The sequence below is a fragment of the Tachypleus tridentatus genome, chromosome 11 (genome assembly GCF_004210375.1).
Source record: "Tachypleus tridentatus isolate NWPU-2018 chromosome 11, ASM421037v1, whole genome shotgun sequence".
Lineage (NCBI taxonomy): Eukaryota > Metazoa > Arthropoda > Merostomata > Xiphosura > Limulidae > Tachypleus > Tachypleus tridentatus.
The window spans coordinates 81,350,940-81,378,647 of NC_134835.1; the positions used below are offsets into that span (position 1 = coordinate 81,350,940).

Consider the following 27,708-nt stretch of genomic DNA (forward strand, 5'->3'; position numbering starts at 1 on the left):
TAACTCTAAAACCTTTATTTGTTTTATCCTGTTGCAATAGGCTAATGGGAATCACGAGAACACAATATTGAATGTCAAGAATATACTTATTGTTTTATAAGATAGAGAAGAAAATTAAAACAGAAAGAACAGTAATCTATTGTCGTTTTCAGGTAGAAAAGTCAGAGATTGTTTACACACATACATGGCTCGGCATGGCCAGGTGGTTAAGGCACTCCACTCGTAATCCGAGGGTCGTGGGTTAGAATCCCCGTGCCACCAAACATACTTGCCTTTTTAGCCGTGGGGGCGTTATAATGGTACAATCAATCCCATTAATGGCTAATAAAATATTAGCCCAAAAGTTGACGGTGGGTGTTGATGACAATTTGCCTTCTTTCTAGTCTTACACTGCTAAATTATGGACGGCTAGCTCAGATAGCTCTTGTGTAGCTTTGCTAGAAATTCAAAGTTTTTGTTAAAAGTAGCGTAGTACAGAATATTACCCAATTAGCCACTTATATATAGCGTGTTTGAGAAGAAGTGATATTAGACAACTGGATACACTATGATTAATGTATAACTGAAGCTTAGAGTAAAATATTTAGAATTTATCACCAGACTTCTTATTTCATTGAAGAGTTCGGTCTCTTGTTTAATTTCTGTTTCTTGCATATTGGTTTTAATTTAAATAAGTGGCCAATTTAGAAATATTTTGACAAAAACTATTCTTAAAACAGTGATAACAATACGTTTACTATCATAATGCTACAGAGATATTCCTTAAACATGCAACAGTTAGTCATACAACAGTATGTTAGCTTACCACTCTTTTGAGAAAAAAAATCGCTTTTCATTTCTTAAAACGTCATATATATATGACTTTTTAAAATATATATTTAATTAATCCTAATTTTTAAGTTCCGAGTCCCCTACAACCGTTGGGATACTTTGAGTACTAATTCATCAATGAGGATTCTCGGACAGCTTTAGCTGTTGGTGTCAGTCTCCTCTTTTGGTAACTGTCTCTAATTTAGAAGTAAAAGACTATAAGTAAGGCATTTAGCAAGCTCTTGAGCTACTCTTTTTACCAACATACTTTTGACTGTAACGTCTCTACGGCTGTAAGGGTGAACATGTTCAGCGACTGAATCTTGGGAGTCGAGCGATCTAACCACTAGTTCTGGTCAGGTTCCCATAACTTACATAGAGTAGTGGAAACACTTTTTTAATTAGAGTTTGGACTTTAAAACAGTCGGATCTGTTTGTGAAAGAAACGAGATTGATTTTTGTTTTAAAATTTTTCAAGAGTTGAAAGTGAGGAGTGTATTTGGTTGCATCGAATTTCGCAACCCCAGTTCTGTGACCCTCATCTCTAGATCATGCAATGCCCTGTTCGTTTAGGTTTTAGTACGCAATAAACATTGTTTTCCATAATTTAATTTCCATAATGCCTGTTTACTTGTGTTCATTTTTGCCATTTTGCAAAAATTAAAAATGTTGTCGTTTTTTTTTTTCATTTCGAATGATGTTTTGAAAATATAAGCGTTATACTTTCAATACTTTATGGTATAATACACAGGTTTTCAAGTCTTAGACCATTTACTCATAAACGCTATATTACACAAACTTAACATGGATTTATTTCTTCAAAACTAATTGCACCCCACTGGCACAACGGTATGTCTGTGGACTCCGACAGCTGAAAACCTGTTTTCAGTACATGCGGTGGGCAGAGCACCGCTAGCTCACTGTGTAGCTTTGTGCTTAATTTCTAAACAAACAAAATTAATTATTGGAAATATTGCGTTTGGTGCAAATAAACTACTTGTTTCGGTAGAGCATATCAAAAGCAAATTAAGGATCACTTTGTTATTTAAAAACCAGAGTGAATAAACTACACTTCGAAAATACTAATATCAATTATAATGTTGGGAATAGATTTCATTAGGTTAAAAATATTCTATCCTATTTAATTTGTATTGAAAGCTTATTCTATGCAGTAGTAAAATACAGATATACAGGATATTTGTATTTTGTAAGTGTGTTTAAGATACGTTTTTCTAAGAAAGGTTGAAATATAACAGATGTATAGTGCAGTTTATTCTATGTCCATAAAAACATTGAGTGTCCAAGGTCTGATGCATGCGCCACCTGTTGGTAGTTATTATAATATAAAAAAACAATTAATAATAAAGCCAGGCAAAAACAAAAGAAGAAAACATTTTGGAACAATTAATCATAAATTTATTACAAAACGATTATAATAAATTGTCAGTTATAAGCTTTTGTTTTTATTTAATTCGTATCACATTTTCCTAGTAAAACACACACACACACAACATAAACAAATAACAAAACTTTTAATTTTTTGAAATCGCAGTTCTCGCTTGCCCTAATTGAAATGTTATGCCTTTTCTTTAGGGCACCTAAAACATAATTTAGCAACTTAAGTATAAAACAGTGAACATTCTTTAGCCAGGAGATACACTTGATTATCATATAAGAATAAATTCAAATGTTTAATGTACAGTATTCTCTACTGAATTATTATGAGTTTATATATCTGCCATAGCATGAATAACTCAACTAGCCTTCAAATTAGTGAGTTATTATGGTTGCAAATCAGTAATTATTTTAGATTTATTACAATTATTATTACAGATATTGTATTGAAATATGAGCAGTTTAGAATTAAATGTTCTCTCATCACAATACGTAAGTAAAGTATTTTTCTGATACATTTTAACGTTTTTGTTTTCTTTAAACTCAGGCCTGTCAGAGCCCTCTGGTTAAAGATCTTTCATTTATGGGGCCTTTATAGCGTGACTGTCAATCCCACTATTCGTTGGTAAAAGAGTGGTTTATGAGTTGGCGGTGGATGATGTTGACTACCTGTCTTCCCTTTAATCTATCACTGCTAAATTAAGGACTACTAGTCCTCATGTAGTTTTTGTACGAAATTCCAAATGAACCAATCTCTACATTTTCCTATAAGAAGGTGTCAGCATTTTGAATGTTGGTGAATTTTAGATATTCCTAACACACACACACACACACATATATATATATGCTACAATTTTATTTTAAATTATAGAACCAGCGTCTGAGCTTCTAATCGGTATAACACCTCAAAAAAACAGTTTGTGTATTATAAGAGAAAATAGTTTTAGTTGCTACCATTTTAAGCTTAGTTCATAACTGATCATGTACACAGTTTATAAAGATGGAGTTACTTACACAAATGGTGCATCTGAATGCTTCTTTGTTGTTATTTGTAGTTATTATCTACGTATTCTAGGATGTTAGTGTCTGGAATTCATGTAAACATAGGATGTTAGTGTCTGGAATTTATGTAAACATAGGATCTTAGTGTCTGGAATTCATGTAAACATAGAATGTTAGTGTCTGGAATTCATGTAAACATAGGATTTTATAGTGTCTGGAATTCATGTAAACATAGGATGTTAGTGTCTGGAATTCATGTAAACATAGGATGTTAGTGTCTGGAATTCATGTAAACATGGGATTTTAGTGTCTGGAATTCATCATGTAAATTCATGTAAACATGGGATTTTAGTGTCTGGAATTCATGTAAACATAGGATTTTAGTGTCTGGAATTCATGTAAACATAGGATGTTAGTGTCTGGAATTTTGTAAACATAGGATGTTAGTGTCTGGAATTCATGTAAACATGGGATTTTAGTGTCTGGAATTCATGTAAACATAGGATGTTAGTGTCTGGAATTTATGTAAACTTAGGATGTTAGTGTCTGGAATTTATGTAAACATAGGATGTTAGTGTCTGGAATTAATGTAAACATAAAATGTTAGTGTCTGGAATTCATGTAAACATAATCTTTTAATTTACTTCTTTTAGCATTGTAATTCACTGTTCAGGTTTATTGTGTTGCTTGAATAGTTTCAACTTTGATCATTAACGCATGACAAAATTTTTTCTCTGATCATATTTTGCACAATACTACATTAGTTGTTTCCGTAAAAGAAGTACTACTTAAAAATGTAAACATTCACAGTACGATGAATGGTCAGGTAAGGACTGATTCTGTTAACACAACCATGAGTAAACTGATGAGCAAGCTTCATAAAGGTAGTAACCAAATTATATTACAAGTAATATAAGGCGTAAATACATAAATGATAGAAACACAACTAATATTGTTGTTTCCTTGGTGAGTCAGTGTAAACTTCTATTTGATTTTGTTATAAAGTTACTATATATATATCCATATAAGTATTTACTAATAAAACTAATAATATTAACCATACCATCTTTATGTACTCGGTATAAAAATTAAGATAAATAAGATAAATTAGTTTATCTTTCATGAATGAGGAGCTTGGCATGGACTGGTCCTCGACTCGCAACTGAGTGGACCGTTTAAAACCGTTTTCTGTCATTTCATGGGTTATTCAATAACAAAAAATGTATCACGTTTGTTTTAAAAAAATGAGACTAACTGTAATGCATTGTTGACAACAAACTTTGGTTTTCGACGCAATGGGTGCATCCAGCACAACTGAGGGCTCAGCTTCCCTAAGCAGCTGCTGGAATTTTTCACCCTGGCTGTCATTGTTCCTTGTCATTTTATTGAGCGCAAGGAAAAGCCGCTGCAGAGTGAGTGCTTTCTGGCAGTAGCCGTTTCTATAGGAAATGTTAAAGGGGAGATATTTAATTTAGTTCAGCTCAATTTATTTTGCATAGTACAATAAAATCATGTATATATATATAATAAAAAAACATGGAATGTATAATAAACAATAAATATAAAGCGAAAAACAAGAAACATATTCTACAAATTGCTCTATTTAAGTTTTTTTTGTTCATGCTTCTATAATCAAAACATTTTTTCAGTCACTTGACAGAGGAAGTCCCGTTTTTTATGAAATTCCCTCACAAAACAAAAAGAAAATGTTTTGTTCTTAATAAGTTTTTCTGATATTGTTAGTTTAACACATACAAAAACTGAATGAAAGATTGACGTTGATATCGATATGAACTTTTAGGAAATGCAAAAGAAACACTAATAAAATTTACGTAATATACTCTTGAAAACAGGTATTTTGATATGTAATTTGCTGTGTACGATTAACCATTCAGAAGATACAGAGTATGACATACAGTAAGAACAAACATTTAAAATAATTTCATGTTGTTTCTGCCTTTCAACATTGAGGAAGTATGAAAATCCCACACATCACACATAATCTTTTTTTTTAGTACTGTCTTCCCCTGAAAAGAAATGTTTACTTCTCTAAGAGGCAAATATAAACACAAATACAAACTAGATGCGTCTTAAAACTTATCGCAACACACGCTTCCAGTTGTACATGGCACGTTTGATAGCTTATAACACTAAAAATTAAGCAAACTACCCGTGATGAGCACAACAAGGATAACTATTTTTTGCGCTAAAAACAAATAAATAATTAAAAGCAATTCTTAAAATAAAGTACTTGATGTAGTTTTGATGAATATATGCCCATTCGTAACAGAAGTTTTCATTTCACTGCTCTTAAAGATAACGTGTGGCATCTATCACAAGGGTGAAAAAAACACTTTCCAGCGAGTAAAAGTTCGATCCAAAATTGATTCGAGTAAACATTAAAGCTTGAAGATTACGACTTTATTATTACACGTATGTGTAACACGTGATGTGTTTGAAATATAATGGAAGTATTGTGATTGGTAGATGGGAGATAGCTCACAATCAACAATACTTAGCTTACCCTCTCGTCTTGACTCTGATTCAACATTGTAGCATTCATGTTTGATTGTAGAGATGAAAGATATGTCACGAAGTATGTTTTTATTATAAGAACTTAACGATTTTATCTATGCATTTAAATGTATGATAAATTTCTTAGTATGTTTACCTTTACTTCAAAGATCTAACAATAAATATGTACAGGGGTTTTTCAAGTTCATTGAGAAAACTATAAATATTTAAACATGGTAATCTGTTTTAACGTAAACATTGAAAAATAACATAGTACATTACATTTTCATGGTTGGAAATATATATTCATGAAACTTTTTCTACAGAACAACACATGTTCTAAGATAATTTAAAATATGAAAATCTGTGTAAAATGAATGAAAGCTTATTTTCAGAGCAGTATTGTAAACATTAGAATAAGATGGTAAATAATTAAGATTAAACCATAAATAATACAGTATTTACATGCTCTCTTAGAAACTACTTTTATTTACGTAATTAATGATTTATTGCTGTTATTTCTTCTGAACTAGTGTTATTCTGTCGACTCTTGTCCTTTATTAAAATAATTTGAATAATAAATTTGTTTCTAGTTTTATTTTTAAGGAATTATTAAAGTTGAATGTTGGGTTAAGAGTACTCATATTAAAATTTTAAATCTATGTTTATAAAAGCCACTTTCTTTTCTCTCTTTCAGTGGAATGTTCTTCTTGTGAGTAACGCCAGACTCTCTGGTGGTAACGTTCGACTTCGTTTAGTGTTTTTGTCTCAAATAGAGGTCTCGAGTTGAAATCCCAGTTGAATGGCGAGTTTCTATGATATTTTCTAATTATTAACGCCCCCCCTAGTACAGCGATATGTCTACGGATTTACAACGCTAAAATCAGGGGTTCGATTCCCCTTGGTGGGCTCAGCAGACAGCCAGATGTGGCTTTGCTCTAAGAAAACACACACTAATTATTAACTTTCAGATGGTGAGCAAAATATTACAATATTACAAAAAGCCAAAATAATTGGATAATTTACGATTTTAATTAATTTTGTTTAACATACGGTTAAAGAGATAATGTCACGTTTTACATGTTAAAGAGACAGTGTCATGCTAGAGTTTCACATTCAAATCCTATTGAAGTCTAGATTTTACGTTATTTGTTTTTGTTATTATATTCGACCCCCTGCAGTATAGCGTTAAGTCTACGGATTTACAACGCTAAAATCAGGGGTTCGATTCCCCTCGGTGGGCTCAGCAGATAGCCCTATAAGAAACACACGTACTTATTATATTTAATATATTTTACCATATGTACAAGAAGCACAGTCTGTGTACTGAAAGCGTGATGCGATACTTGTGATGGGCAGAGTACAAACAGCCAAAAGTGTAACTTTGTGTCTAATTCCAAACAAGCTCTCTGAACACTAGGGAAAATTTGAATAAAAAACAAACAAACAAATTTTGTATTATTTAAAGCCAACAGATGACGCCAAAATACACTATTTTAAATGATGTTTTCACTTTCGATAATAGGTTTTTAAAGTTTCAGTAAAAAAAACTATTAATAATTATGTACGAAAGTTATACATTTGTGCATCTGACATAAAATTATTTGCCTTTACTATACCAAACTGCAGGATCAGACATTTAATTACGTGGAAGTAATTCTTGGAAAAGCAGTTTTCTCGCGTGGTTTAATCAATAAGGTTTGTCAAGAAGATGTGAATATAACAAAATAAGTACATTAAGTCAATATTCTAGTTAAGGACACTTACTACGCAAAATTTGTTGTACTCGTGAAATACTGGAAAAAGGATTAATTTTCTTGTGCTTGATACATTTTGTCAGTTATAACTTTTAATACATTATGCGTGTCTTCACAAAACCTATTTAACTATTATTATTATTAGCTAACATTACAATGCTTTCTTAAACAAAATATCATACTTTTTATTAAACTTAAGATTTTTAACTAACGGTTTGCACGTGCATTTTTATTTTTAGAATGTTCACTATCCAACACGGTTACCCGCTAGGACAGAGGGAAGTCTATAGATTTACAACGCTAAAATCAGCGGTTCGATTTCTCTCGGTAGACATGTGGCTTTGTTATTAAAAACACACATATTATTCAACATGCAAAGTGATGTTTTATGATAAAAAACACTTTTCTGTATCAAAACGTTGTCAAACTTGAGATGAGAAATGTTTATAACCTCCAGATAATTATTAATTAGAGAAAACTATATTTTATCTGTTTCTTTCACTATTTCATTTCTGTATGGGTTTAATTAGTTGTAATAATAATCAAAATTAAGAAACAAATATAAATTACGTTTTCTTTCTAGAAATATTACAAATTACAACACCAAACCCCAAATGTTTTAGTCTAAATAGCTTAAATTTAATAACATTATACATCTATATATATTTATTATTTTTATTTTATCGAAAACATCTATTTTAAGCCAAAGCTTCATTCAAGATGTCATGTAACACAAAAAAATGATATTTAGAATGTGTTTAAATATTGACTTTTAAATTAAGAAATTGCTCAGTACATAATACTGGAATATGAATTATAACCTACAATTCGATACCAAACATATTGACATAAATTCATAAAATAATAGTTCAATAACAATTTGAATGTAAGTCTATAAGCGAGATGACATGACCTTTGACCTATGATCATAAGAAAGCCAATAGTGATAAGGATAAGGCTTAATCAAAAGCAGATTCGAACATAACATGAAAATATACATGAAAGTATATTTACTACACAAAAATGTTTGTTTGCGTGAAATACTAGAAAACTATAAAGACTATTTATACATATGTGTTTTTGTGATATAATTAATTTTTAAAAAACATGCTCACAAAACACTTATTTAGATATAATATTCCGAAGAAATATCAATCAACCATTAACGTCATATATACAAATTTGTATGCTTTCTAAACAAGCCTGGTTTTCATTTACGTTTTTGTAAAAAACAACAACAACTAGAGAATACCTGCCTGTTTGTTTGTACAATAATACACAATAGGCTATCTACAGACTGTCCACCACATATAATCGAACAACAGAATTTAGGATTGTAAGTACATAAGGTTACCACTAATCAATTAGGGATAAATACTGAAGACACAGAAAAATATAGTGCTTATTTCTATTGTTTTAATACGTTAAGCAATAATATGTATTGTTCTGTCGACATTCTGTTGAATCTTATTATTTCTTCACACAGATTATTCAGATTATTGTAATTGAGTAGAAAATAACACGCGTTGTGCTCTCACTGTTTTTGTAACACGATCAGAAGTAACACTTTAAGGTTTTACAATATTGGAATGAAATTAAAATATATATACTGCTTCTCCGTAATGTTCTGATGAGATCTGAGATATTATACGTCGAGTTTTCACAATATAGCAATAAAGTCTAAAGACAACAAACACTGTTTATCCACATTGTTATGGTGGGATCAGTGGTACCACATACATCTTATACACACTTCTATGATTGGATGAGAAGTAACATACATTATTCTAGAGAGGTACCACATACATCTTAAACACACTACTATGATTGGATGAGAAGTAACATACATTATTCTAGCAGAAGTTCGTAGAAAAGACTTTTTCGCAGCTCAATGAAAACATGCTGATTCATTTAGGCCTGATTATAAAAATTATTTCTGAAACCGTAAAATGAATATAGACATGTCTGATGCCGTAAGATTTCAGCTTCTCGCAGATTAAAAGCCTTCGAGATTTGTTGCAGAAAAGGACCATAAGAATACAAAGCACATACTAAAAGGAATTGTAAAACTATTCAAGAAATACTGCACTGCACTGAGGATAATTGTAGATAGCAACGTTGGAACTCTACCTCATTCGAAGAAAATTTTAAGTTGAATTTGAATAGATACGTACTTTATACGCTTAAGGTAATCTTGAAACACATACAGGTACAGTCTATTTTAGAATCTGAGATTCAGCGATATATTTAATATATTGAATCAGCATGGCACAATTCTCGATTAATTTAATTATTTTTAGTATAAATATTATAATAACCTGTCAAATGGGCCCACGTCCTTCATAAATAAGTTAACAGTAATGAAATGTATAGACAGATAGGCTTACGAGTTGAAATTGCATATGTCGAGATAACGGAACAGTTTTAATTGTAATAAGAACACTGATAATTTTTTATTGATTTAGTATTGATTTTTAGAAAGAAATCAAGATTTTCAATGAAATGTTAAAATATAGATTTACATGCAGGCCTCGGAGATGTACGACAAATTTTAACAAGACTGAAAACAGATAAGAGGATGGAATAAATCAATTATTGATTGCTTTCGTATTTGGAGCAACAGAACATTTGTTACCAGAGAGAATGACAGTGGCTTGCCTGTCATTCACGAGGTCGAAAGCAGCAGGATTTAAAGTTTATATACAGGAATATTTTAAAGACAGTATAACGATCAAAGCAAAACAAGCAAACAAACATATCTCAAAAGAAATATAAACCTAATTTACTCAATACTTCCTGGATAAATAGAGTGAATATTGGAATACGGAAAGAATATTTGCAAAAAAAGCATAAGCTGTCCAAACTGTTGGATGGAATAACTGATTTTATCTTTATAGCATTTTACGATGAAATACGTTACATAGTGTATGAAGAAGTTGAAAATACTCTGTGTATTAGTTCTGGATTGGAAAAGCAAAGAGTTAAGTGCAAAGTTACACAAACGGCTACCTGTGTTCTGCCCACTAAGGGTATCGAAAGTTGGTTTTTATAAATATAAGTCTGCAGAAGTACTGCTATGTCAGTGGGGGGCAAACGAAGAGTCTCCTTGCATAGAGTCTAAGAACATGGAGATTAGATGCTAATGTCGTGCGAATATACACTTCTTTGTTTGTTTATAATTAAGCACAAAGCTACACAATGGGCTATTTGTGCTCTGCTCTCCAAAGATATCGAAACCCGAATTTTAGCGGTGCGAGTCCGCAGATATATCTCTGTGTCACTGAGCGGCCGAATATGTTCTTTAAGACACTTCAAGTCTCATCTGGTAATCTATTTTGGATTCCTGATTGTGAAAGCCGTCACTAGATATTAGAGTGAAGATTATTCGACCTTAGGAGAAGATGAAACACCCATTTTTCAGGAAAATGAATTAAGGATACGATGTAAATAAATGGTTTGTTTGTTTGTTTTGAAATTCGCGCAAAGCTATCTGCGTTAGCCGTCCCTAATTTAGGCAGTGTAAGGCTAGAGGGAAGGCAGATAGTCATCATCACCCACTGCCAACTCTTGGGCTACTCTTTTACCAACGAATAGTAGGATTGACCGTAACATTATAACGCTCCCAATGCTGAAATGGCGAGCATGTTTGGTGTGAAAAGGACTCGAACCCGCGACCCTCGAATTACGAGTCGAGTGCCTGAACCACCTGTAAATAAATGGACAGATCATTTGAAATAAAATTCTATTTCAAGGCATGCAAAATTATGATGTGGCACCAGAAGTCAGAAGAGAAACATTACGATCAAAAAGTATGAGCTCTAAAACCTATAACTTTCAATCATAACAGCATATTTCCAGATGAAATTGTTTATTGAAGTTTCCAAGGATGAGAAATAGAGATTTCAGCTTATTAAAGAAATAAGTAAGATCTACCTAGTGATATATTTCCTACGTAGCACATACCAAAAATAAACCGTGACAATACAGCAATTGATAGCAGTAACCTCCATGGCGTATGTTTATTTTTGAATTTCGCGCAAAGCTACACGAGGGCTATCTGCGCTAGCCGTTTCTACTTTAGCAGTGTAAAACTAGAGAAAAGGCAGCTATTCATCACCACCAACTACCAACTCTTGGGCTACTCTTTTACCAATGAATAGTGGGATTGTCGTCACATTAAAACGTCCCCACGGCTATTAGGGCGAGCGTGTTTGGTGTGACGAGGATTCGAACCCATGACTCTCAGGTTATCGTGGTGAGAAGAGCATAGATAGCTCATTGTGTATCACTGCTTAAATATACAAACAAATAATGGCTATACAGCTAATGTACATGATGTCATTTCTTCAATATTTTATTGTTTGTTTGTTTGTTTTGAATTTCGCGCAAAGCTACACGAGGGCTATCTGCGCTAGCCGTCTCTAATTTAGCTGTGTTAGACTAGAGGGAAGGCAGCTAGTCATCACCACCCACCGTGAACTCTGAGGCTACTCTTTTACCAACGAATAGTGGGATTGACCATCATATTATAACGCCACAGCTAAAAGAACGAGCATGTTTGGTGTGACCGGGAAACATTGACGATATGTAATCTCTTCTTTCCATGTATATATTTATCACGCAATGTAACTAAACAATCAATTTTTCTAGTATTTTAACAGTAAATTATGTAAATGAATGATAACAATTCTATTGATTAACGTATGTTTAATAACCTTTTACCTAAAGGTGAGGTATTATATCAATATATAATAAAATTGTGCTATGAATAACTGTGTGAAACCTTTGTAAAATATTTAATGTAAAAATGTAGCAAGAATACTAGATAATATTTTGCGGTGTATATTACAGTACGTTATTTCATTATACCGTACAATTTACAATTGATTTGAAATTACGATTACAAATACATCATGTTTTTACTGTGCATTGTATCGGTGCTGTTGTAACATTTACACTTGATTAATTATTAATTTTGTGATAAACATATATATAATCTTTGCGGATTAGTCTACACCTCACACCACGAAATTTCGAACTATTTATCATCCACTGCGAAAAATTCCAAAACTAAATATCTAACTATACACTTCAATGTCTCAATTCATCTTATCTATTCCGATGTTTTGAGCCAATTTCGGAATAATCCTACTTGTTACTGCTATAACAGTGTTTGTGATTTTTTTGTGTTCAAGTGTGTGTGTTTTCCTTATAGCAAAGCTACATCGGGCTATCTGCTGAGTCCACTGAGGGGAATCAAACCCTTGATTTTAGCGTTGTAAATCCATAGGATTACTATTGTACCAGAGGGGGGGACTTTTTGTGTTCAACAAAAATCGAATTCCTTGCAATATTAATTTTTCACTTCAGAAAAGTTTTTATTTAGTCCTTCAGACATACACATTTCTATTGCATTATTGCACTCTTAAATGGTCAGTAATTCAGCATGAGACAAAACAGGTACATGACAAACCCATCACACGTTGATGGCGCTACGACTCGCGTTTGCAGCATCACGTCATTGCATTAGCATGAAAAAAAATTGTTGAGATAAACTGTTGTTAATCTTCTGCTTAAATCTAACATTTTACTTCGTGCGCCATATAATTATATATTTTGTGAAACTGTACAATATAAGTGAATGTTAAAACATTTTAGGAAATGTTACCATAAATGTTATATTTGTGAAAACTGCCCCAATTCAACCTTTTACTTGTTAAGAATTCTCACAATTTTACTACTATGTTAACGTTTTTGCACCATCATCAAATGGGCCAGCTCTGACTATTGTGGCGGTACGTGGAAGAGAAGGGCCAAGGTTCGAGCTACAATATATTGTTGAAGAAGTTCCGTATTTTTCAGCTATGAGAACAGTATAACTCTGACAATCAAATTTCCCATTTCCTTTGGAGAAGAATTATAAATTAGGGCTGACTACATGTGAGAAACACGGTTTTATGAACTGACCGCTTAGCTCATGTGTCGCATAGGATCCCATTCTGTTCAAATTAAAATTACCCAATATCTAACATTATTCTGATGAGTTTAACTGTTTTTATCAACAGATATTTGGCCACTAAAACATGATAATCAAGCCTCTTCATGCAAAAACTTTAAACATTTCATGAAAACATTCCCTGTTTTTTTAGCTATGAAAAAAATTGTTTGTTTGTATTACGCACAAAGATACACAATGGGCTATCGGTTTCTAGTGTTGTAAAATCGCAGACATACCACTGTGCCACTGGGGGCCTATGAAAACAATACAATTATCTAAACGTGTTTTAAACATGGAAGAGGCTAAAATAGTTTCTTAGTGACGTGGTCGAATAACTTATACTTGTTGCAGATTGTAAAAATGGAAACGATTAGCATCTGAAATATTCAATGGGCTTAAAAAAGAAAGCTGGAACTTACCAATAACAAAAAGTAAAATTATTAGGACACACTGGTAAACCACATTTGTTTAAGAGTATTGCACAAAACTTAGCTATCGCAGAGCTAAAGTCGTTTATGTGTTATTTATAAGACAAAATTAAAACATTAAGCCATCGTTCGAATGAAGTCGGTGTTGATTCTTCAAGTTTGCATCTTAACTGCAAAGCCCCCAGTAGCACTGCAGTATATATTCAGAGTTACACACTGGAAACTGAGTTTCGATATCCGTGGTGAGCAAAGACAGCCCATTGTGTAGCTTTGTGCTTAACTTTATACAAACGTCATTAAAAATGGAAGTGAATATTCTATTTAGTTTCATCAGGAATTATTTTAACTCTAGAAGAATATAAATGTAGATATGAGTAACATAAAACTGTTTAAAACTAAACGTACCTCCGCAAGGCGGCGCAGTGCTCTATCTGTGGACATACAACGCTAGAAACCGGTTCATGGTGAGCAGAGAACAGATATCTCATTGTGTAGCTTTGTGATTAACTTCAAAGAATCAACAAACCTCCAAAAGGTCCCTGAAAATGTTCTGTTTCAAGAGAAAATGAATCCAAAATTAAGAGTAACAACTATTATTATTTCTTGCTTTAAAGTTCATATGTCATGCTGTGTAGTAGCGTAAGAATGCGTAGTTTTTCTCGTGATTCCTGGCATTTGCAAGTTTTACTGATGTCAGTCACAACAGTACAAATTGCAATGTTAAATGTCATTTGTGTGACGTCATTTTAGTGTCTACTGACTGACATACGAGGTCTGTTCAAAAAATACGCGGACTGTTTGAATTGCACGGCTCCAGTTGGTTCCAGGGGAATCCGCTTGGTGTCGCTAGGTTCGCACAGATCAGCTGATTACGACGCCATTTCCCGATTGCAGATATCTTCATTTGTGTATTAGCTACGCGGTTTTAAGTGAAGTGCGATTTTTTCGTTTGGCAGATTTCAGAATGAATGACCTGAAGGAGCAACGACTTGCTGTGAAATTTTGTGTTAAACTTGGAAAATCTGCGACTGAAACTTTGCTATGCTTAACACGGCTTACGGTGATGTTGCTATGAAGCGTACGGCATGTTTCAAGTGGCATGAACGTTTTAAGGATGGTCGACAGTCCATTGAAGATGATGAGCGTCCTGGACGTCCTTCCACGTCAACTGACGACCCACACGTCGACAAAATCAACACCCTGGTGCGAGCAAATCGACGTCTGACTGTCAAGGAGCTTGCTAAAGAGTGTGGGATATCAGTTGGATCTTGTTACGAGATTTTGACCGAAAAATTGAAGATGCACTGCGTTGCTGCGAAATTCGTGCCTCAGAACTCGTGAGTTTTTTGGCCAAACACTCGATCACTGTTCTTCCCACCCCCTACTCACCTGACTTTGCTCCTTGCGATGTTTTCTTGTTCCCCAAACTCAAAAGACCCTTGAAAGGAAGAAGATTTGAGACGATTTCCGAGATTAAGGCAAATGCGACGAAGGAGCTGAAGGACATTACAAAAGAAGCGTACCAGGACTGTTTCAACAAGTGGAAACACCGTTGGGATAAGTGTGTGCGTTGGGGAGGAGAGTACTTTGAAGGGGTCCCAGACCTGTAACTTCTAAATAAAGTACATTTTGTTTTATGACGTCAGTCCGCGTATTTTTTGAACAGCTCTCGTATTAGTGTGGTATGAGCTGTTTGAAGCCCCCTTTTCGAGAAAATAATGCTAAAACAAATTGAAAACTGTTTCTAGACGAATGCAAAAATTAAAATGTATTTACAGGTTCATTAATAGATAGTATTCATATAATTAAAAACACTAGCATTAGTAATCCATCTGAACTATATATTTTTAACTGTTACAGCATTATATATAAACTTCCGTATAACAATTATTGTTGAAGACGAAGAAATTATTCAACACTTAGATTCTTAATATCCCTAACAACACTTATCCTTTTTTTTTTTAAGAATATTTTATATTCATTTGTTCGTGTCAGTGAAATGAATCTGAAGATATTAAAATGAATTTCAAGGGTATTACTCTATAATAATTTATTGGTAGCATGAAAAGCAAGGGAAAAAAAAATCTACTATACGCATTTCAGAAGGATCAAAAACCAGGGTTAGCAAGAATCTAGACAAAATGCTCTGATAACAACCTGCACACTGAACGCTAGATTTTAAACACATTTGTAGATAGAATTAAAGAAAAAGAAAAATAGACAATATTTAGTAACCCTATGTTTCTGTTCCATCAGTGTTAGTTTCCAGCTTCGTTTACAACAAGAGTTTGGGGATTGTGGGTTATTACTAATATGTCTGTTTGATTACTCAACGTGCCAAAGATTCTGGCTCAAACTGAAATCTCAACAACCAGCTTGTTCCTTCGCTTTAAAATACTCCTTAAGTATAATAATAAACGCCATCATATTACCATAATATATATATATATGTGTGTGTGTGTGTGTTTTCTTATAGCAAAGCTACATGGACTATCTGCTGAGTCCAATGAGGGGAATGGAACCCCTGATTTTAGCGTTGTAAATCCGAAGACTTACCCTGTGGTTCAGCAGCTAAATACCGAATTTCGATAGATGTCGTAGGCACAACACAGCTAGTTCATTGTGCAGCTTAGTTCTTAACAAACAAACGATATGCAGGATATAAATTATTTTATAAAAAGTTTTGGAAAAGAAAGAACGTTTGACAAAGAACAGGGCATTTAATCGTCTTAAAATTGATCTGTTTTCTTTATTAAAATGTACCATTATGATATCTTAAGCTGAACTTGTACTCCAATGCTGGTATTAATAATCAATAAAATTCAGTTCCATTGTGTATTAAAAGAATGTAAAGTAAGAAATGAACTGGAGTTCATTTCATATAGAAATATTAAATTAATTAATTCTTCGGCGCTTTCTTATTCACATTGAAGAATATTAATATTAAATTATGTAGTCACTGAACACTTTTATGACAAATAAAAAGGTTTGTTTGTTTATAGTTAAGGACAACTCTTTACAACTGACAATCACTGTTGTACTTACCATGGTAATGAAACCCAATTTCTACTGTTAGGAGTTTAAAGACTATTGCTACATTTATCGTTTATCTTTTTTTCTTTCAGTGCTTCAGTTAGACATCTATATGGATGAATTAGTAGAAAATAGCTCTACACTATCAATTCTAAATAGGCTTAACTTACGTTCTTGCACTCGCTAATGCAGTTTTATAAATCTTCGTAGTTCATTCGTACTTAAGCCTTTCCCCCTATCTGTATAATAATATGTAATTTATTTATTTATAACTAACATTTATTAGTTTATGGTTTTGTTGCTAATAAAAATAACATTGTAACCTCGTTCGAATAAATTGGTTTATCACACACAGTTTAAAATTGAGATGACACAATGAATTCAAACTATCCTTTAACACTTAAATCAATATTTCAATAAAACAAACCATGTTATAAAATAAGTACCCGTGTATACATAAAAATCGAAACACAATATTTTTTATCGAATAAAAATAACAATTTATTCAAATGTACTTGCATTATTATTCTACAATACTTTACAATGCATATCCCTAGCTAGGGCATGAAGAACACATAAACGCCCTCTACAATCGTAATGATATCAATATATCTACAAGTTACTTAACAAGAAACGATCACTGTTCTTAAATACTGTAAAAAAAACTGAACTAGGTTTAAATAATAACGAGAAAACTCTTTTGATTGTCTTAAAACTGGGCTGAAATTTGATTTAGATTTATCGTAAAATATGAAAGTAATTTTTAGAAAACAATGAAAAAGAAATAACTATTTGCTTCATATAATCTGTATTGCTTATACGTCTTTTGTATGTATTAAAACATGTATTCAGTTTACTTTTAACTGCTTTCCATCATATCAGTAGATTGCTCGCAACAATTTAGCCACTTTACTTTCAACTGTGTAATTAGATTTCTTTTAACCATGTATTATAGAACCATTTTAGTCACATGGAGTAGTTTACTTTAAACTCCATGTTTTATTTATTAGTAATAGACAAGATAAACAACTATATAACGGTTAAAGTCTGAGGAGAAACCTATCTGCAAATCAGTTTCAACAGTCCATAAAGAAACTAAAAGGAAACACCGTTTGAATATATTTGTTTTTATTAAAGTAAATTTTTACAATTTAAGCATTATACAAGTATAGGTAGCTACTTTCGTCCTACTAACTTTCTATTATCTAGGAAGAAACATAAAGAAGTGCTTCCTATGCTCGAAGGATAATGGAATCTAATTTTAAAATGGTTTCCTTTATTTACATATACATCTATTAACCCCTACTTCTCAGATAACCTAATTAATAAGAGAACTGTTCAGAAAATCAAACCATTGCTATTGATGAGCAAATGTCAAGTCTAAATATAACCTCTTTTATAAGTATATATACACACAAGCGTTAGTTCAACCCAGTTCATTCTTTTAACACGTTTTTAGAGAATCTTCTATTTTGTTGTGTCACTACGTCACGCGCTATCTGATTTCCTGACATTTCATTTATAGCATAAATAAGGCCAAGCACACAAATTTGGATTTTTCAACGTTACTTCCTTTTCGAAATAAGTTCAAATGTACAAAAACTGGTTTCTTATTTTTGTGATGAACAATTCTTTATAATGACGTATAACTGGTGGATGTATTGATGCGCAAGGAAAATTAGGAAACAGCTTTTTTTTTTTAATATACGTTTCATTCTTACCGAATTATTCTAAGATCGAACAACTTCACAGCATCATAAAATCACAAACTATGTACAATTAATATTTAATTTTTTATTGTATTGCTAATCATATACGTTTTGTTCACTAGAGTTATCCAGCCTAATACACTAAATAAGAAATGAATATATTTAAAGTCTAGATGACGTTATACATATTAGGCCCTTAAATAAACTACTGTAAATACATTGTCAGATAAAATAAAGGTATTTAAAAAGACCCAAAAGCTCTGAGAGAAACATATTACGGTTCAGAAAAAAACTCAAGTCTTGCAGTCGTATCTTCATGGCTTTTTTCAGTTACTTTGAAGTGATATATGAAGCTGTCTTACTTCATATTGGTACAAAATGATAGTCAGACAGATATTACATAGTTTGAGTTGAAGTATATTAAAAAAATAACTTAAAAAACTTGTGTTCATTAATTTCACTATTTCTTCTAGTGTCAAACAAAAAGAAAAGACAAAGCAGTCAAAACCAAATCGATTAGAAGTAGCTTCACAAGTGTCATTAGAAATTATTAGCTTCTCCCTATTTCATCAGGTTTTTTATCACTAGTCTGAGAATAAAGAACAGGAAAAAAAGGCACTTGCATTTCCAAAGAGTTCACATACTCGTGATAAAAAGTGCATTTTACTAAAACACAAATACTCACTGTCCTTTGAAGAAATTGGCAATCATGTTGTAAGATACGAATTCAAGTATCTTTTTGTGGGAATATATGAGTTCTGTTGGGCATGTAACTTTAATAATTTGCTGACACTTAGATTTACGTGAGTAATTTCCAATGGATAAAAATTTACATAATTTCAACCGTTTCAGACAGTTACATATTATAGAGAAATTTGGTAACGTGAGTACATAGCGTTTAGAATGTTCTCTAGTAACGTGTTCTCTACGTTTCTTCACAATAAATAGCAGTAAACTGTAAAAGTTTAATAAAAAAATTAAACAAAAAAGATACAGGATACCATTTGATATCTTAAGAGCTATGATATACACATATTAATAAATTAAACTATTTCAACTTTAAAGGTCAACAATCAAAGTGTTGAGTTTTTACTGCCACTTTACAACGCCTATGGGTAATATACTATATTATTTCTTCTCCTTCTATAAAACATAATGATTACCCATGTTTTAATCGAAACAAATTTCGAAACTAAGTTAAAAAAATGACTATGCACCATTGCAGTTCTATTAATCTACTAATCTACTATAAATATTATATACTTTCTCAACAAATAATACATTATACTTAGATTACCTATAGACTTTGTAATACAACCTCAGTACACTAGTTATTTAGAAGGTCTCAATTATTTTATTGTCTACAATTGAACAATAATATGAAATTCTATACAGCCTAGGAATGATAATAAAACATGATAATGTGCCACTAACACTCGGATTGCGGTTTTATCAATAAACTTTTCCTGTTTATAGTTTGTAAACAACATTTAATAAACAATCTTCAGCAATGTGTTTGAGTTAAGGTACCAATTCACCTACAGTTTCTAACCTCAACTCGTACAAGTATCTAAAGAATAAGTGGATTTACTATATGCCAATGAATTACATTTTACTAAAAAGTAAGCGATGTACAACATGTGACAAATGTGATAATAGACTTGAATTTTTATTCATCGCAAAATTTTGTAATATTAACGATGAGAAAAACGTTAGATGTACAGTAAGCTATTGCATGGTTTGGGGCAAGTGTTTTTACGTAAAGTCACACGAGGGATATCTGCGCTAGCCGTCCCTAATTTAGCAGTGTACCACTATAGAGAATCAACAAAATTGTGAGTAACAAAAGGATTAGACATAATACAATTATTTGCCTCGTTAATATTATTTTAATTTGCAAAAAAAAAAAATCTTCTGTGATATATATTGTCAAAGTTACACATCTGTAAACTTCCTGCACCACGCCATTGTTGTAAAACGTTTACTAACCAGGATATGACTAATGTTCCAGCTTCACAATATCTCAACAACTGTCTGAAATTCCTAACCTCATTAAAACTGTTAAATATGTTCAATTCACTGTAATCTAGGAGAGTTTTATAAATATTTTGGTGGTGTATTTTTTATGTTTCCTCCTGACAATTTTCTTTCTTTTAAAGTTGATACATTTATGTTTTATTTCAATTTTAAAATCAACCACTATACTTATTAGAGAACGAAGAAAAGAGTTAATGTTTAATATACAAATATGCAATAAGAATAGATATTGTTATGTCTGGTATGTGCTACGCTCAGATTTTTACTAAAACGCTGAAACAGAGGAGTCTGGAAACACTGTGCTGTTTTCGATCTTATAATTGAGAATAGTTTATAATGTCGAACACATTCCAAAAATATTTTGGCGTTTCAAAGAAGTGAAATAATGAATCATCAGTGTGTTTCACACTCTTTTCAGCCTGTTTTACGTGATGGTAATTAGCAATCAGTAACAGGAATATCACGGTTTACAGCTTACATAAGAACAAAAACTGTAAGGATCCATTAGGTTTACTCTACTGACAGAGAACTAGAGAATGATGAAAAATAACAGTGGACTAGAGAAGTTCAACCTGTTCACACAACAGAATCACACTAAGGCTAATGTAATGGAATGTGTGTTTTTAGTATTCCCAAAAATATTTATGTAAGCCTCACTATACAGCTTCATTGTGATTAAACACTTGCTATTTCTTAGGCGTACCTAGTTCACCCACGTCTTCAAAACAAGGAAATCACAAGAAGTGATACTCTTGATTTCCTATTTGTAAATATACTAAGGTGTAACTGTAACGTGATAAAGTTATAAAAATGGTAACAACGCACTGTAATTGGGAGAGAAAATCAACTTCTTGGTCAAACAACCTCCAAGACTCCATAAAGAAGATTTATGTCAGTGGTTCAAACCTTTTTCTGTGTGACGACCAGCTAATTCCAACCCAAAATTTCATGAAACGCTTCTTACAATACTAACGTCTTAAAGGATTTTTATAGTATGTTGCAACACAATATATTTCATTAGCTATATTTTAATACATACATTTTTTTCAACAGTCTCATGGACCGGCTGAAATCTCTCTGTTGAAAATCAATGATCTAGGCGAAACGTTGTTGAAAAGTCTATTTTTCCTATAGATCTTATCCATTTTTTTTGTTAGGATTATTTGTTGACAAAATAATTGGCACACTTCTGTCCTTCCAGCGGATACTAAATACAAAATGTGGCTGAAAATAGACGATTTACTTCGATGCATATATATTCACTGCAATACACGTGTCGTATTAATAAAGATCATGAAACTCTTACGCGAAACGATATTCTTAGAAATAGCGATTCAGAAGTCCTTCACAAAAACCTTGTAATTGAGGCCAACTTACGACTAGATAGCTCAGGAATGTTTCGGAAATTAACTGCATACGTTTCTAGTGAGTTGTGACGTTGGTCACTTCTATAAACGTTTCAAAGAAACTACTTTTGAATGAAGATTTCTTCATTATTTAGATATTCTATCTTTAATTAGTTAACTCACAAACTTATAAATGTATTATATTAATTACAATTTGTTTATATCTGTACAATTAGAAATAAATATTCTAGCTTCACCTCTTCGCCAAAAATCTTTTTTTGAAATGGTTTAAATACCATCATCTCTGTCATTAATTTTTCAAGGACATATCTGTTTTCACAGATTGGTAGTGAAATGAAAAACAAACCATAAAACTAATATGAAATAACACAAAGAATAACTTTTGTAGTATTTCAACACCTCAAGGAAACAGATAAAATGTCACTTAAAGAAATACCTGTTTAACAGTGACACACTAAAAATCATTAACCTATAAGCTTTTTATTCTATGTTTGACTAGCCTTAAATAAAACTGATATCTGTAATCAAAGCTTTTTATTAAATTTGTAGTTCTTAATAATTCTGTGAGGCAGTATATAATAACGCATTCATATTTTATGGAGGAAGGTTATAAAAGGGATGTATACCTTAAATTTGTTTTCTCTTGAGTGTATTAAGCACTGTTGTGAATTAAAAGTATTCATAATGGACACAAATCTTTAGTGCAATCCTAGGATAAACTATATGCTGCTGTATTGCTGACTTATAGGATACTCCACTCTTAACAAGACTCGAATTTATAGAAAAGGGTGTTCATCTGTTGGGATGGTTATAACAAAATATCACTTATGTCTAAATGCTAAAAACGCTTTTAAAACACGACGTACTCATTTTTGATTTAATTATTTGCCCATTTGTTCTAATTGTCTGACTTAAACGACATTTGGTGTTTGGAGACTCCGCACTATTGCAGGTATATGTCATACTGCGGTTTCTTTGTCTCGTATTAGCATCTGGAAATGTTGCTGATCTGTCAAAAGAAAAAAAAAAGAAAGAAGAAAAACACTGAGTTAATTTAAGTTGGTTTTATATATAAAGAAAATATTCGCAGTTTAGAAATTTAATTATTGTATCAGGTTGTTAACTTTGGAATGTTTCACGTAATGCAAAATAATTTATGTCAACAAAGAATAGATAAACCTAAGAAAGTAATTACTTCATATCATGGAGTCTATAAAATAAATAAATCTAAAGAAATAGCATATAGTGAAGATAAAGGATGTATGCAAAATAACTTATGCAATGAATTCATATTTTCTTTTTAAGTGTTAACAGTTAATAACTTAAGCTTGTTCTCAAATTTCATAAAATCATTAACACTATTAAAACACACGAAAATAAAAAACCCTGTTGATAAACAATTCTGTTAAAACGTGTATATCGGGTTAATATTAAAGCTGCACAATGGGCTACCTATGCTATGCCTACTGCGGGTGTCGTAACAACGACTTTTAGTGTTGTAACTCTGAAGACCTGCTGCTGAGTTACCGGGGGGAAGGGGACCTGCTGCTGAGTTACCGGGGGAAGAGGATCTGCTGCTGAGTTACCGGGGGAAGAGTCTCTTAATACTAACAGTGTTTCTTTTGGTTTTTTCTTAATATTAATTTATATGCGAGAAAATTTATCTCTTTAGAAAAGCCATAGATGAAAATGAAAAAGAAATCTCGTCAATACGAACCACCCATCTCCAAGTGGCACAGTGGTATTTCTGATGGCTGATAACGCTAAAATCAGGTTTCGATAGCTATGAAGGACACAACACAGATAACTCTTCGTATAGCTATTGCTTAAAAACATGCCCCCCGCTAGTACAGAGGTATGTCTACGGATTTACAACGCTAAAATCAGGGGTTCGATTCCCCTCGGTGGGCTCAGCAGATAGCCTATGTGGCTTTGCTATAAGAAAAACCCACACAAACACACTGCTTAAAAACAATAAAACAATCACCAGTATGGTACTATATCTGAAAACATGGCTCAAAGTTTACGTAAAATATTTGTTAACTTGGTTTTTACAGCAAGGTCATAATGAGCTACTTGTTTATCCACTGAAGAGAATATAATCCTGGATTTTAGCGTCGTAAGTCCTTAAACTTACAGGTACACCACAGATGGACCATATGGTATGACGGTAACATAATGACAATGATAGAGCATTTTTTCCTTCGACTATTTTTTTTTCTTCACTTTGGTTTTAATTTTTATTTTATTTTAAACTATTCCTTGTGAACATAATTAAACTGATAGGTTTAGTTTCAAACATACTGAGAGGAATTAAAACCACAACAAAATTAATAAAAATTGTCTTGTTACATTTGTATTCGTTTTACGTTTACATAATTTTCTATCACTTACATTTCATTAATTGTTAACACTATTCTACAGTCACTTACTTTCTAGGTATGACGCCAGTGCATCGTCTCCAGCCTTCATGGCTAACTGTTTCGGCGTCATCCCCTTACAAAGAAAACCAAAGTTCCATTACACAGATCTTAACGGAAAACCTTTTTAAGAGTTGTATGTATTAGCAAGGCCAACACCAAAACATTTCTGGTAGTTATATGGATTAGCAAAGTTGACATCAAAACGCCTCAAGTCGCTGCATATGTTAGTAAGGTTTACACCAAAATTTTTCTACGAGTTGTAGAGATTAGGAAGGTTTACCAGAAATACTTTCATAGAGGCTGTATTTATATTAGCAAGGCTTATATCAAAACTTTCTGGGAGTTATACAGATTAGATTAATAAGGCATTTTGAATGTTCTCATAACGCTTAGGATTCTACCAGAACTCTCATGAGTTGAGGGAATGAATTATTATATAAACAGAACTGGGAGACTGAAAATAAAATAGATAATTTGATATTTCTATACGTTGTGTATACCCGTATGACAGAGTGACGTAACATAATTTAAAAAATTAAGCAAAAATATTTTAAACTTTTAACATCTATTGAAACCTTCTTTAGGCTAGTAACTGAAGGTGTTTGTGTGTTAAATATTTTAAAAGGAATTTGACAAACAAAGGTTTCTTTTGCATTTGTAAGAGCTTATTTTGGCATTGTTGTCATTCGAATTATTTATTAAAAATACACAGAAAAATGTTTTTTTTCCCTTGCTAAGTCAAGTTTCATACCTGTTTGTCAACTTTTGTTAGAGAGGCTCCGGCTGATACTAATAGATAGCACACTGTGCGACGTTTGTAAGCTGCTGCTTTGTGAAGAGCCGTTTGACCTCTTGAAAAGATTAGGGAAAGAAAATATGAAATAAATAACTCATGTTTATAACTTAAAGTTGTTATTAGTTATTATAACTTTTTGAAGTGTATTCTTTCTCATTGGAATATACAAGTTATAATTTTAAACTAAAGAACTGGGAAACGCTTCTTATACAACGTGACTTTATCTGCAGATCTTTAGAATAAAATAAGAGAGCTTCTAAAACTAAGAAAACGTAATAAGTCATTAGAGTAAAACTTCTTACAATTCTATGGTTTAGTTGTCAACTTCGTGTTACTAATATAAATTAACAACAATAAACACATCGTGTTCTGGATTAAAGTTTTTCGAAAAGTTCGGTAGAGCTCACGAAGTTGGAGGGAAATCAGCACAAACTTCATTTTCATAGTTGAAATACATTAATGTCTCCGCAGAATTTCATCTTCTTTCAAACACTTTTCAATCGACTGCCATTCGTTCCTTTCTCGGAGGATGGTCTTGAAACTTGGTAAGGTTGTATCTCCAGACAAGCTTTTCACTTTTTTAATTTAGATCTTTCTAAAAATTTTATAAGGTCAAAGGTCAACTCCCTAAATCTCTATATTCTAGGCTCCTTGGCAATCATATTTACAGGATTCAAAATGAAAATTTGTAAAATGTAAATTTTTATGCGCCCAAAGTAATGACATACAAAACAAAAGTTGGATTTCTCAATTTGAGTGCTTTTAGAGAGTCAGAGTTCACAAGTAAACATAATTTGAGGGTTTGTGGTCAAGTGTTGACCAATGTACATGAAATTCGGTACAAAGATATTTTTCCAAATATCACACACATTTACAAACAAATATGGTGAATTTTTCCATTTTTAATAATTATATGGAAATGAAGACGACAGAAAAACATAATTTCAGGATGTTTTGATAATTGCTCTCGATCAATCTACAGGGGATTTGATATAAAGATACTTTTTTCTACAGGTCCCAAACAAAGATACAAACAATTACAAAAATTTACCTTTTTCTCAACTTTTATCGCGGAAAAACTATTTGGGGTTTTCGTGAATAACGCTATGTAACACAAATTTTGTTCCTAGATAGAATGTGTTATTTCTTAATTGTTTGTGTTGTAAAAATACATAAAATGGCCATTATTCCCTTCAAACTTTGCTTTTGTGACCTGGATAATGAAATTTAGAAATTAACCTATTTTCTATGTAAAATCAGGCAAATTAATTTACATAAGGTCTGAATAAAACAACATATGAATCAAGATTTACATGTATTTATACTAAAGTTATACAAAAATGAATAAAAACGTTTAGAAGTAAGTAGTTTTTAAGATATGTTACTGTAATGTAAATCACTTTCACGTATCAGCCCCCAAATATAGTCTCCCATCATGTTTTCGTTATACGCTCCCAGTTCACAAAAGCAAAGTTTGAAGAGAAAAATAAGTCTTTTCCATTTACTTTATGCATAAGCAATTGGGAAATAACACTTTCTGTTCAGGAACAAGAAAAAGTAAAAATTTTGTTACATAGTATTATCTATGTGTATGCCAACCAACTTACAGATACCAAGCAGTGATATATTTAGTTTTCAATTTTTTGGGTATCGAAATTGGTTTTTTTGAATGGCGAAGACATGTTGCATTCACTAGCGAATGTTTGTTTGTTTATTTTTGAATTTCGCACAAAGCTACACGAAAGCTATCTGCGCTAGCTGTTCCTAATTTTGCAGTGTAAGACTAGAGGGAAGGCAGCTAGTCATCACCTCCCACCACCAACTCTTGAGCGACTCTTTTACCAACGAATAGTGGGATGGACCGTCACACTATAAAGCTCCCACGGCTGAAAGAGCGAGCATGTTTGGTGTGACGGGAATTCGAGCCCGCACCCTCAGATTATGAGTTGAACACCTTAACCATCTGGTCATGCCGGGCCCGTCAGCATATGTTGGCTTCTTCAATTTCATTCACTATTATTAGAACTTATAACGCTGAAAGCTGAAGAAAGGTGAATCTTAAAAGTTCATAAACTATTAGTATTGAAATACCGAGAAGTTTAAACAATGTTTACAAGTTTGTTTTGTGATATTAAATAATACACTGTCAATTTGTGGTATGACGGTGTAGTTGTTTATTTTTTTTACTGTTTTTTACAAGTGTCACACAGTGTAAATGATTTTTATCTAACTACATAAAATCGAGTTAAAGTAAATTAATAACTAACAACACTTTAACGGAGGTGAAAAGAATACTTACTTTTCATTATCTACCATGTCCAACATGGCTGGAGAAGCTATAAATACAGAACTATCCATTAATAAGAGCTATTAAAAAATCACACAACTTCGCAAGTTGCTTCCAAATAAATAAATTTAGACACAAAATACAATTTGTAA

General features: G+C 32.2%; 1 protein-coding gene across 5 annotated transcripts in view; it reads right to left on the reverse strand.

The window, feature by feature from the left end:
• Positions 1–17,422: 17,422 nt before the first annotated feature.
• LOC143232600 (eye-specific diacylglycerol kinase-like) overlaps positions 17,423–27,708 on the reverse strand; it is a 424,387-nt gene continuing 414,101 nt past the window's right edge. For all 5 annotated transcript variants that reach the window (XM_076468219.1, XM_076468218.1, XM_076468220.1 and 2 more), the window contains 4 exons: positions 27,569–27,605; positions 25,225–25,324; positions 24,483–24,546; positions 17,423–23,059 (listed from right to left, as the gene is read on the reverse strand). In XM_076468219.1, coding sequence (XP_076324334.1) covers positions 23,010–23,059; positions 24,483–24,546; positions 25,225–25,324; positions 27,569–27,605 — 251 coding nt within the window. In that variant the 3' untranslated portion in view covers positions 17,423–23,009. The remainder of the gene's footprint in view (positions 23,060–24,482; positions 24,547–25,224; positions 25,325–27,568; positions 27,606–27,708) is intronic.